This window comes from Crinia signifera, chromosome 6, assembly GCF_055691185.1.
Source record: "Crinia signifera chromosome 6, ASM5569118v1, whole genome shotgun sequence".
In the NCBI taxonomy this organism is placed as follows: domain Eukaryota; kingdom Metazoa; phylum Chordata; class Amphibia; order Anura; family Myobatrachidae; genus Crinia; species Crinia signifera.
Window position 1 is genome coordinate 17,093,062 of NC_139222.1, and position 12,494 is coordinate 17,105,555.

The 12,494-nt window shown below is 49.6% G+C and overlaps 2 protein-coding genes across 12 annotated transcripts in view; one reads left to right on the forward strand and one right to left on the reverse strand.

Annotated features, from left to right (window-relative positions):
• The window catches only part of LOC146010000 (uncharacterized), a 475,993-nt gene that overhangs the window by 453,976 nt on the left and 9,523 nt on the right, over positions 1-12,494 (forward strand). For 2 of the 9 annotated variants that reach the window (XM_083150743.1, XM_083150744.1), the window contains exon 2: positions 10,630-10,729. The exons of the other annotated variants lie outside the window; for them this stretch is intronic. In XM_083150743.1, coding sequence (XP_083006869.1) covers positions 10,681-10,729 — 49 coding nt within the window. In that variant the 5' untranslated portion in view covers positions 10,630-10,680. The remainder of the gene's footprint in view (positions 1-10,629; positions 10,730-12,494) is intronic. 9 annotated transcript variants of the gene reach the window in all.
• The window catches only part of LOC146010005 (uncharacterized), a 730,148-nt gene that overhangs the window by 284,729 nt on the left and 432,925 nt on the right, over positions 1-12,494 (reverse strand). The gene's annotated exons all lie outside the window — the stretch shown is intronic.

Here is a 12,494-nt window from a genome sequence, read left to right on the forward strand (position 1 = left end):
GAGAGTCTAGACACCGAGGCATCGGCCTGGGGGGGAATTTCCCACTTCTCCCTGGAATCTGCTGGGAAGGGATAAAGGGCCCTCAAACGTCTGGACATCTAGAACTTCTTATCCGGGTTTTTCCAGATTTTGAGCAGCGGCTTCTCCAATTCCGCCGAATCTGGAAAAGTAACCTGTGATTTTTCAGACCCTCCAAAAATGGAAATCTGGGTCGGAGCCACCACCTCTTCCACCTTTAAGGTAAACCTTACCGCAGAGATCAAGGCTTCTATGCCCTGGGGTTGATCCTGTGGATCATCCTCAGGTGGGTCCGCATAGACCCCGCCGTCGTCGTCATCCCCAACCTGAGGATCGACCGGGTCCTCGTCCGTGGAATCATCCTGCAGAACTAGATGTAAACTCCTCTTCTTCAGGGGAGGAGGGGCCACAACCGACGGGGCCGAGGAAGACAGAGATACTGATTTGACCAGTGAATCCACTGATCTCACCAGATCCCTGGCCCACGTGGGTTCTGTGCCCATGGCGGACAAATGGGAACGTAAAATTTCCCTGTCCCTACGTGAGGCAGCCAATTCAGCTGCCAGGGTGGACAAAACATTAGTAACCCCCTGCGTGTCCAAGGTAGAAGTACCTGACACAGCCTGGGCTGCTTGCTCAGCTACATTGTGCATAGAGGACAATTTGTGACAGCCTTCACACAGAGACACTCCTTTAACATGTTGAGTGTACTGCTGCTTACACAGCTTACAGTTGTACAATTTTACAGCTGCCTTGCTGTGAGTGGATGGCTTGTCCTGAGACATAGTGCTGCAATACAGGCAAAAAAGAACCCACACCCCCTCAAAATAAACAATAACCCCTCACAATCACTCCCAGCCACTTGGGGGGGGGGGGGGGAGAGAAGACAGAGGTAGAGGTGGAGGAAAAGGTACACAATTTAGGGGGGAGGAGCCAACCAACCCCAAATTGAAGCCCACTGTGCCTTTAAAAGAAAACCCCAGTGGGGCTGTCACTCACCCCAGCGCAGAGACCCCAGCGTGGAGCAGGAACGTCGCCCAGGTGTCCTGGTCAGGAGGGACCCTTAGAGGCACAGCCTGGTCTAGAAGCGGCAGCTTGGTCAAGATGGCGCCTGATCCCGGAGGTGTCCGTCATCCAAGGCGCCAGAGGGAAGCTCCGCCCCCCGACCTTCCGGCTGCAGCGCGCGCTAAGTAAGTGGCGCTGAGCCCGTATACACCGCCTCCTTTTCAAGCTGGACCAGCGTTCTAAGCTGGTCCAGCAGCCGCCCTTGCCGGCTGTCTTCGTTGCGGCTACCCCCCGGGACGCCAGCCGCACGCAGCAGCGGCGGGTACCCCAGCGCCGATGCGCTGGTGGTCAGAGACAGAGATGCGCGCTGCATGCAGCAGTGTCCTGTCTCTCCCGGGGGGCTCTCACAGCACAGGTAGTCAGCCGAGACTGACTGCCTGAAGGAAAATAAATGTAAAAATAAAAGTAAAAATAAAAAGCAAAAATAAAAAAATAAAGAATAAAAAATCTGAGCTCCCTACCAGAGCCCAGGCCCAGTGGACCGACTCCTCTGGGCACTTTAACCCCTTCACGACATTGCCTTTTAAGGTAATTTTTTTTTTTTTTTTCCTCCTTGTGTTCAAATAAGCGTAACTTTTTTAATTTTCCGGCTATATAGACACATGAGGGCTTTTTTTTTGCGGGACAAGTTGTACTTTCTAATGGTACCATTTACTATACCGTATAATATTCTGGGGAATCAGGAAATAATTCAATGTGGGGTAAAAAAAAAAAAAAACGCAATTCCACAATTTTGCGCTGGTTACGGTTTTTTTGGAGTTCATAGTTCGTTTAAAATGATGGGTTATCTTTATTCTATGGGTCGTTACGATTCCGGTGATACCAAACTTATATAGTTTTCGTTACATTTTACCACTAAAAAAAAAAATAGAAAATGTTACGGTTTTTCGAATTTGCGTCGCGTCGCCATGTTCTGCGGCTTATAACTTTTTTATTTTTCCACCTACGGACCTGGGTGAGGGCTCATTTTTTGCGGGCTGAAGTGTACTTTTTAATTAATACCATTATGGGATATGGGCGACTTTCTGATCTCTTTTAGCTATTTTTTTTTGGGTAGGCGATGCGACCAAAAAGCGTAGTTTTGGCGTTGGGGATTATTTTCCGTTTACGCCTTTAACCGTGCGGGATAACTAATGTTATATTTTAATAGATCGGACTTTTAGGAACGCGGCGATACCAAATATGTTTATTTTTTTTATTATTTATTTATTTTTATTTGGGAAATGGGGAAAGGGGGGTGATTTGAACTTTTAATATTTTATTATTTTTTTTTTATTTTTAAACTTTATTTTTTTTTTTTTTTTACTTTTACTACAAGGCCCCCTAGTGTACTTGACCACTAGGGGGCGCGATCGCCTGTACTAGGTTCAGCCATAGAGCTCTATGGCTGAACGTAGTGATTTTTTTCACTTCCTATTACATCCTGCCTGAGGCAGGATGTAATAGGTATGAATACACGGACAGCACAGGGGTCTACATTAGACCCCTGGCTACCATGGCAACCGATCGGCACCCTCCGATCGCGCTGCGGGGGGCCCCGATCGGCGCCGGAGGGGGGCGCCCCCCCTCCGATCAGCTATTTAAGCACTGCGGGCGCTTTGCCCGCGGTGCTTAAAGGGTTAAACGGCCGCGATCGGCGAACTCGCCGCTCGTGGCCGTGAGAGCAGGGACATGGCTGTAATATACAGCCATTACCTGCTCTCTATCAAGCCAGCTCACTCCGTGAGCTGGCTTGATTCACCCCCAACCGACATATGACGTATATATACGTCATATGTCGTGAAGGGGTTAATAAGACTAGGTCTGTAGGGGAAATGGGGGGGGGAGGAGCCAGCTACTTTCTGATTTCTTAAAGTGCCGACTCCTCAACACAACCCAGCGTAGAGACTATTCGTCAGTGTCCCCTATGGGATGTAGGAGAAATATCATTCGTCTCATCCTTCTGCCCAGTGACCATGGTGATAACCAGGGCTTCCCCTTCCTGGTGCCAGTATAGGTGGCTCTGGCTCCTTCCCTGATGGCAGCAGGGAGGTGTACGGTGCCCCGTGTAAGATTTATAGGGACAGGCACCAAATATGTAACTTCATGTTGGGGCCACATTAGTACCACACCCTATAAAATGCCATCTCTAGGCAATACCCAGTGGCAAAGTATTAGCCACCTGTACTACGGCATCCATTCTGTAATAGTCCCTGTGTTCTGATCTGATCCATCTGACAAGTCTTTGCTTACTCCTATGATACTCCTCTTCGTGACTCCCAGTGTGACCTCTGGCCTCTCTCTGACCGGATTCTGTCTGTCCCCTAGTATTGTACGGCCCGTCTGGTTCTAGTAAGTAAGTCAGTCTAATTTATATAGCGCACTTTCACCAACAGGACTCAAGGCGCTTTGACCCAATCACTTTACCTAATATGCCCCACGAGCAGTCTGCCCACAATTCCTTCATACCCACTTACCCATACCCTGGACCACACTCAGAGATCTGACCAGTCTAATAGCCTACATAGTAGCCAACCACTTTGCCCAGTCAGCGTCACAGGACTGGAAGCCTCTCTCTTGTCTGTTACATTGTTACACTGCAAATCTGTATTCACGTACCTGCTAAATCCTGGTTATATTTATACTTATTGTAACCAGGTATATTATATCTGTATGATGACCGCCCAGCAGCACAGAATCTGTGTCCCCCTATACATACTGTAACCAGGGATATTATATCTGTATGATGACCGCCCAGCAGCACAGAATCTGTGGCACCCTATACATACTGTAACCGGGGATATTATATCTGTATGATGACCGCCCGGCAGCACAGAATCTGTGGCATCCTATACATACTGTAACCGGGGATATTATATCTGTATGATGACCGCCCGGCAGCACAGAATCTGTGGCACCCTATACATACTGTAACCAGGGATATTATATCTGTATGATGACCGCCCAGCAGCACAGAATCTGTGGCATCCTATACATACTGTAACCGGGGATATTATATCTGTATGATGACAGCCCGGCAGCACAGAATCTGTGGCACCCTATACATACTGTAACCAGGGATATTATATCTGTATGATGACCGCCCAGCAGCACAGAATCTGTGGCACCCTATACATACTGTAACCAGGGATATTATATCTGTATGATGACCGCCCAGCAGCACAGGATCTGTGGCACCCTATACATACTGTAACCAGGGATATTATATCTGTATGATGACCGCCCGGCAGCACAGAATCTGTGGCACCCTATACATACTGTAACCAGGGATATTATATCTGTATGATGACCGCCCAGCAGCACAGGATCTGTGGCACCCTATACATACTGTAACCAGGGATATTATATCTGTATGATGACCGCCCGGCAGCACAGAATCTGTGGCCCCCTATACATACTGTAACCGGGGATATTATATCTGTATGATGACCGCCCAGCAGCACAGAATCTGTGGCCCCCTATACATACTGTAACCAGGGATATTATATCTGTATGATGACCGCCCAGCAGCACGGAATCTGCGGCACCCTATACATACTGTAACCAGGGATATTATATCTGTATGATGACCGCCCAGCAGCTCAGAATCTGTGGACCCCTATACATACTGTAACCAGGGATATATCTGTACGATGACCGCCCGGCAGCACAGAATCTGTGGCTCCCTATACATACTGTAACCAGGGATATTATATCTGTATGATGACCGCCCAGCAGCACAGAATCTGTGGCACCCTATACATACTGTAACCAGGGATATTATATCTGTATGATGACCGCCCAGCAGCACAGAATCTGCGGCCCCCTATACATACTGTAACCAGGGATATTATATCTGTATGATGACCGCCCAGCAGCACAGAATCTGTGGCTCCCTATACATACTGTAACCGGGGATATTATATCTGTATGATGACCGCCCGGCAGCACAGAATCTGTGGCACCCTATACATACTGTAACCAGGGATATTATATCTGTATGATGACCGCCCAGCAGCACAGAATCTGTGGCACCCTATACATACTGTAACCAGGGATATAATATCTGTATGATGACCGCCCAGCAGCACAGAATCTGTGGCACCCTATACATACTGTAACCAGGGATATAATATCTGTATGATGACCGCCCAGCAGCACAGAATCTGTGGCACCCTATACATACTGTAACCAGGGATATTATATCTGTATGATGACCGCCCAGCAGCACAGAATCTGCGGCCCCCTATACATACTGTAACCAGGGATATTATATCTGTATGATGACAGCCCAGCAGCACAGAATCTGTGGCACCCTATACATACTGTAACTAGGGATATTATATCTGTATGATGACCGCCCAGCAGCACAGAATCTGTGGCCCCCTATACATACTGTAACCGGGGCTATTATATCTGTATGATGACCGCCCGACCGCACAGAATCTGTGGCACCCTATACATACTGTAACCAGGAATATTATATCTGTATGATGACCGCCCAGCAGCACAGAATCTGTGGCATCCTATACATACTGTAACCGGGGATATTATATCTGTATGATGACCGCCCGGCAGCACAGAATCTGTGTCACCCTATACATACTGTAACCAGGGATATTATATCTGTATGATGAGCACCCGGCAGCACAGAATCTGTGGCACCCTATACATACTGTAACCGGGGATATTATATCTGTATGATGACCGCCCGGCAGCACAGAATCTGTGGCACCCTATACATACTGTAACCGGGGATATTATATCTGTATGATGACCGCCCGACCGCACAGAATCTGTGGCACCCTATACATACTGTAACCGGGGATATTATATCTGTATGATGACCGCCCGGCAGCACAGAATCTGTGTCACCCTATACATACTGTAACCGGGGATATTATATCTGTATGATGACCGCCCGGCAGCACAGAATCTGTGTCACCCTATACATACTGTAACCAGGGATATTATATCTGTATGATGACCGCCCAGCGGCACAGTATCTGTGGCCCCCTATACATACTGTAACCAGGGATATTATATCTGTATGATGACCGCCCGGCAGCACAGAATCTGTGGCCCCCTATACATACTGTAAACCAGGGATATTATATCTGTGCCGCTCGTCTACACCATGGTGGATGGTGGGGGTGTACTGTAGCCCTGGCTGGGGGGGGGGGGGGGGGGGTTGATGTCAAGGGGGTGGTGGTGTGTATCACACTGGTCTTTTCCCTAGAGGGGGGGGGGGGTCTGTGTAGAACGCTGGGCGGGAACGTTATACACACAGGGGATAAGTGAGATATGGCTAAATATATAAGAGATACAGTACGTTACCATACATTACTATGCATGAAAGTGTGAAGCCCAGGAGCTGGGAACTGTGTCCCTGTGGGAAGGGTCCTGTATGTGGGTCTGGTACAACAGTATGATCTACATATATTATATAATACTCTCAGGACACCAGTCTGCTCCACCTGCATTATAACCGCACAGCACCACAGTCTGCGCCACCTGTATAACACTAATAGAATATAATGTAACAATAATACTGGATGTGACTACCTGACGCTGCCGGACACAACACTGGATCCTCCACAGCCCGCAACTTGTTAAGGGCGGTCAAACCTCAACAATCCTGGGCCCAAAAACTCAGAGCGGGGGGGCGGAATACAATGAAACACACAATCCGGAAGTAGAGAAGCCTGGACCGCATAAGCCGGAAGCAGAGTGGAACGCAGATACCGGAAGTTCGCGGAAACGCACACTGTGTGTGACCTGCTGTTGTGTCCGGGTGAGAGCAGGTGCCGGCTGGTGAGTGTCCCCATAGACAGGGGTGCGGGATAGGGAGGAGCGGGTGACAACATAGATACACAGTGTCTCTATGTGACGCCCGGGCGCTGCTGCTGCTGGGGACACGGCGCCTCCCGGCCTTACACGTGTGCTGCTGTGGGGCTGAGGCTGAGGGGGGACATCATAACTATATATCCCAATACAGCGACCGGGGCCCTGTCCCACCCTCAGCCATAGTCTTGTTACCAGCAGTGTGTGGCCCCTGTGGCACAGTATTATTCCTCTTATATAGCAGTTATTATGGTGTATAATCAGCCTTGTATACAATTGGTGATATGTGTAGTACACCAGTGTGAGAATATAAGAGGGATATACCCACAGTACATATTGCTGTATACAGTGTATGTGCTGCATAATATACCCCTATTATATACATAGTACTGCATGCACTTATAGAGAGATCCTGATTGCTAGGAGTCCGTGGTCTGAACAAGCTGTAGCCGTGTACAGGGAAATCCCCCTCTGTATATGTGACACTGCTGTACATGTATTTGTGTGCAGCAATTCCACATAAGGCACATTGTGTGACATTTACTATCAGTAATCCTGAGATAGGCAAGTGCTGCTGTCATACCATTATCCTCAGTGTGTGTAATACTTGGGGATACTAAGTACAGCATTAGAAGCATACCTCCCAACATGACCCTCTCCAGGAGGGACAGAATGCTCTATTTCTGGACTTTCCTCTTGATTAATGATTGTCATCACCTGTTTTAAACAGATTAATGGACAAGAAAGGTGTTTCACCACAGGTGATGGTAATCATAAATTAAGAGAGAAGTCCAGAAACAGAGCAATGTGTCCATCCTGGAGAGGGTCATGGAGGGTATGTAGAAGTAGTATATGAGAAGCCGAATTACTATATATTGCCGCAAATTGTTACTGTGGGGCTGAGATAGGCAAGTGCTGCTGTCATACCATTATCCTCAGTCTGTGTAACACTCCCCTAATGCAGGCGTATCCGGCCTGGTGCTGATGTCATGCACCCTCCCCTAATACAGGTGTATCCGGCCTGGTGCTGATGTCATGCACCCTGCCCTAATACAGGCGAATCCGGCCTGGTGCTGACGTCATGCACCCTACCCTAATACAGGCGTATCCGGCCTGGTGCTGACGTCATGCACCCTCCCCTAATACAGGCGAATCCGGCCTGGTGCGGATGTCACACACCCTCCCCTAATACAGGCGTATCTGGCCTGGTGCTGACGTCACACACCCTCCCCTAATACAGGCGTATCCGGCCTGGTGCTGACGTCACGCACCCTCCCCTAATACAGGTGTATCCAGCCTGGTGCTGACGTCATGCACCCTCCCCTAATACAGGCGAATCCGGCCTGGTGCGGATGTCACACACCCTCCCCTAATACAGGCGTATCTGGCCTGGTGCTGACGTCACACACCCTCCCCTAATACAGGCGTATCCGGCCTGGTGCTGACGTCACGCACCCTCCCCTAATACAGGTGTATCCAGCCTGGTGCTGACGTCACGCACCCTCCCCTAATACAGGCGTATCCGGCCTGGTGCTGACGTCACACACCCTCCCCTAATACAGGCGTATCCGGCCTGGTGCTGACGTCACGCACCCTCCCCTAATACAGGTGTATCCAGCCTGGTGCTGACGTCACACACCCTCCCCTAATACAGGCGTATCCGGCCTGGTGCTGACGTCACACACCCTCCCCTAATACAGGCGTATCCGGCCTGGTACTGACGTCACACACCCTCCCCTAATACAGGCGTATCCGGCCTGGTGCTGACGTCACGCACCCTCCCCTAATACAGGCGTATCCGGCCTGGTGCTGACGTCACGCACCCTCCCCTAATACAGGCGTATCCGGCCTGGTGCTGACGTCACGCACCCTCCCCTAATACAGGCGTATCCGGCCTTGTGCTGACGTCACGCACCCTCCCCTAATACAGGCGTATCCGGCCTGGTGCTGACGTTACATACCCTCCCCTAATACAGGCGTATCCGGCCTGGTGCTGATGTCACGCACCCTCCCCTAATACAGGTGTATCCGGTCTGGTGCTGATGTCATGCACCCTCCCCTAATACAGGTGTATCTGGCCTGGTGCTGACGTCTTGCACCCTCCCCTAATACAGGCGTACCCGGCCTGGTGCTGACAATACACACCCTCCCCTAATACAGGCGTATCCGGCCTGGTGCTGACGTCACATACCCTCCCCTAATACAGGTGTATCTGGCCTGGTGCTGACGTCTTGCACCCTCCCCTAATACAGGCGTATCCAGCCTAGTGCTGATGTCACACACCCTCCCCTAATAGGCTGGTTTCACACACTCCAGCTCCTGCCGGACGGTGAAATCCCGCACGGCCAGGGAGCACACACTAGTTTATCATGGAGGGGGATGGCCACAGCCCGGCAGCCGTCCCTTCCAGTGGCGGGATACGGCTGCAACCGTGCGGCCGGGCCGTGGCCGTCCCGTGTGAATGGACACAATAGTGTCCATTCACAACTAATGTGTGTGGCACGGCTCCCTGGCCATGCGGGATTTCACCGTCCGGCAGGAGCCGGAGTGTGTGAAACCAGCCATACAGGTGTATCCGGCCTGGTGCTGACATCACACACCCTCCCCTAATACAGGCGTATCCGGCCTGGTGCTGACATCACGCACCCTCCCCTAATACAGGCGTATCCGGCCTGGTGCTGACATCACGCACCCTCCCCTAATACAGGCGTATCCGGCCTGGTGCTGACGTCACGCATCCTCCCCTAATACAGGCGTATCCGGCCTGGTGCTGACGTCACGCACCCTCCCCTAATACAGGCGTATCCGGCCTGGTGCTGACATCACCCACCCTCCCCTAATACAGGCGTATCCGGCCTGGTGCTGACGCCACGCACCCTCCTCTAATACAGGCGTACCCGGCCTAGTGCTGACATCACGCACCCTCCTCTAATACAGGCGTATCTGGCCTGGTGCTGACGTCATGCACCCTCCCCTAATACAGGCGTACCCGGCCTGGTGCTGATGTCACACACCCTCCCCTAATACAGGCGTACCCGGCCTGGTGCTGACGTCACACACCCTCCCCTAATACAGGTGTATCCGGCCTGGTGCTGACATCACGCACCCTCCCCTAATACAGGTGTATCTGGCCTGGTCACAATATATACAGTAAGCAGCGCTAATTATATATTAAGCATATAATAATGAGTTGGGATTGCCTGCAATAATATAACAATTTATTAAATACAAATAAAACAAGTACATTCTGAAGAGCAGCTTTTTGTGAGCCCTGGGGGAGTTTTCTGGTGGGAATTATTTTTGACTAGAATGACTGGGTTACAGCTGTAATTGTCTCACCAATGTGGTTGGGATTTTTCCGGCTTGGGTCCAGAGTCCTCACTATGGTGCGGTTGCGGAATGATTGTAAGGGGCCGCTGGAGGATGATCACGGACCTTGTGGGGCTTCCCACAGTGGTGGAATGAAAGATTTTAGCTGTGAAGAAGATAATTGGAGTCCAGTCTTTTTGGTTTAGCCAGGATGAGGAAGAGTCTTGTTGCCAGTATACTCCACTCAGGGGTCTGCTCACTGTGCCACCAACGCAGTTCACTGAACTCTGTCAACTTTGGGGTCGGCGTTTTGACAGTCGGGATCCCGACTTTCGGGACCATGTCCGGCACCCAGAGAGATTACATTTATAAAAAGTGACTGTAAGATATATGTGATTTTATATATGTAATTAGGGGGAAGATCTGTGTGATATTACGGTAGAGGATATAGAGGGAGAAGAAGAGATGGATCAGCAGTGTAAGGAGGAGGAAATCCCTACAGACACCAGCACAGGTGAGTATTAATAACATACACATATATATATATATATATATATATATATATATATATATATATATATATACACACACACACACCTGGTGATCCCTCAGGTCTGCACAACCTAGAGATGTCTGTGTACATTACCATATCCCTCATGTTCCTGCCTCTCCTATAGCACAGAAGCACAGGCACATTTATCATTGCTGGCAAATATGGGTCATTGTGTATAATTGTCTGGTATCTTTTACATGTTCTAATTAACCAGCTAATAGATGTAGTATAATAATTCCCCTATGCCAAGACTTTTTTTTTGCGTTTGGGATCTCAGCAAAGATTTGAGGAAAGAGATATATAGAAATAGTGGTAATGTCACCTTGTAGACTACTGGACTCGTGACCCGTTCTACTGGAGATAATCTGATGTGTATATATGTAGCGTGTATTCAGTCACTGTGTGTCTTCTACAGATGGGCCCAGTAACAGAGATCCCCCAGAGAGATGTCCCCGTCCTCTGTATTCCCAGGATAATCACATATATACCATGTCCTCAGTAACTGCGTGTCTCCTACAGATGGCCCAGTAACAGAGATACCCCAGAGAGATGTCCCCGTCCTCTGTATTCCCAGGATAATCACATATATACCATGTCCTCAGTCACTGCGTGTCTCCTGCAGATGGGCCCAGTAACAGAGATACCCCAGAGAGATGTCCCCGTCCTCTGTATTCCCAGGATAATCACATATATATAATATCCTCAGTCACTGCGTGTCTCCTACAGATGGGCCCAGTAACAGAGATACCCCAGAGAGATGTCCCCGTCCTCTGTATTCCCAGGATAATCACATATATACCATGTCCTCAGTTACTGCGTGTCTCCTACATATGGGCCCAGTAACAGAGATACCGCAGAGAGATGTCCCCGTCCTCTGTATTCCCAGGATAATCACATATATACCATGTCCTCAGTCACTGCATGTCTCCTACAGATGGGCCCAGTAACAGAGATACCCCAGAGAGATGTCCCCGTCCTCTGTATTTCCAGGATAATCACATATATACAATGTCCTCAGTCACTGCGTGTCTCCTACAGATGGGCCCAGTAACAGGAATACCCCAGAGATGTCTCCGTCCTCAGTATTACCAGGATAATCACATATATACAATGTCCTCAGTCTCTGCGTGTCTCCTATAGATGGGCCCAGTAACAGAGATACCCCAGAGAGATGTCCCTGACCTCTGTATTCCCAGGATAATCACATATATATCATGTCCTCAGTCACTGCGTGTCTCCTACAGATGGGCCCAATAACAGAGATACCCCAGAGAGATGTCCTCGTCCTCTGTATTCCCAGGATAATCACATATATACCATGTCCTCAGTCACTGCGTGTCTCCTACAGATGGGCCCAGTAACAGAGATACCCCAGAGAGATGTCCCCGTCCTCTGTATTCCCAGGATAATCACATATATACCATGTCCTCAGTCACTGCGTGTCTCCTACAGATGGGCCCAGTAACAGAGATACCCCAGAGAGATGTCCCCGTCCTCTGTATTCCCAGGATAATCACATATATACCGTGTCCTCAGTCACTGTGTGTCTCCTACAGATGGGCCCAGTAACAGAGATACCCCAGAGAGATATCCCCGTCCTCTGTATTCCCAGGATAATCACATATATACCATGTCCTCAGTCACTGCGTGTCTCCTACAGATGGGCCCAGTAACAGGAATACCCCAGAGAGCTGTCCCCCGTCCTCTGTATTCCCAGGATAATCAC